The sequence below is a fragment of the Vittaforma corneae genome (assembly GCF_000231115.1).
Source record: "Vittaforma corneae ATCC 50505 unplaced genomic scaffold supercont1.173, whole genome shotgun sequence".
Lineage (NCBI taxonomy): Eukaryota > Fungi > Microsporidia > Nosematidae > Vittaforma > Vittaforma corneae.
This window is the reverse complement of record NW_006890006.1, coordinates 1-629: the sequence shown is the minus strand read 5'-3', so window position 1 is coordinate 629 and position 629 is coordinate 1. Positions and strand designations below refer to the sequence as shown.

At 37.4% G+C, this 629-nt stretch overlaps 1 protein-coding gene across 1 annotated transcript; it reads left to right on the top strand.

The window, feature by feature from the left end:
* VICG_02221 (uncharacterized protein) lies at positions 1–629 on the top strand (the record flags this gene model as incomplete). The annotated part of the gene is made up of 1 exon (XM_007605603.1): positions 1–629. A coding segment is annotated over one exon (629 nt), but the record flags the coding sequence as incomplete, so codon positions are not given.

Below are 629 nucleotides of genomic sequence, written 5' to 3'. Positions count from 1 at the left end.
GATAAAGGAATTGGATCTCAGTGGCAACAATCTCGAAACATTACCACTTGTAATAGGGGAGCTGGAGAATCTAAAAGCATTATTTCTTAATGCTAACAGATTAAAATTATTGCCAGATGAGATAGGAAACCTAGTTAATCTCCAGTATCTGAATCTCAGTGTTAACGAACTTGAATCATTACCGGCCATAATAGGGAACCTAATTAATCTAAAAATACTGTATCTTGGTGATAACAAGCTTGAATCGTTACCAGCTGAGATAGAAAAGTTGAAGAGTCTACAGAAACTGAATCTTTTGAAAAACAGATTTGAAATATTTCCAAATGTAGTAGGAGAGCTGAAGGATCTACGAGGACTGAGTCTTGATGGTAACAAGCTTGAGACACTACCACCTGAGATAGGAGAGCTGGAGAATCTAAAAATACTGAATCTTAGTAATAACAAACTCGAGACCTTACCAGACACTATAGGAGAGCTGGAGAATCTACAAGAACTGTATCTTGGTGGTAACAAGCTTGAGACAATACCAGTAGCAATAGGAAACCTGAAGAATCAGATCTGTATCTCAATGATAACAAACTCGAGACACTGCCAATTGAGATGGAAAAGTTGTCAGGTTCATTGCGATT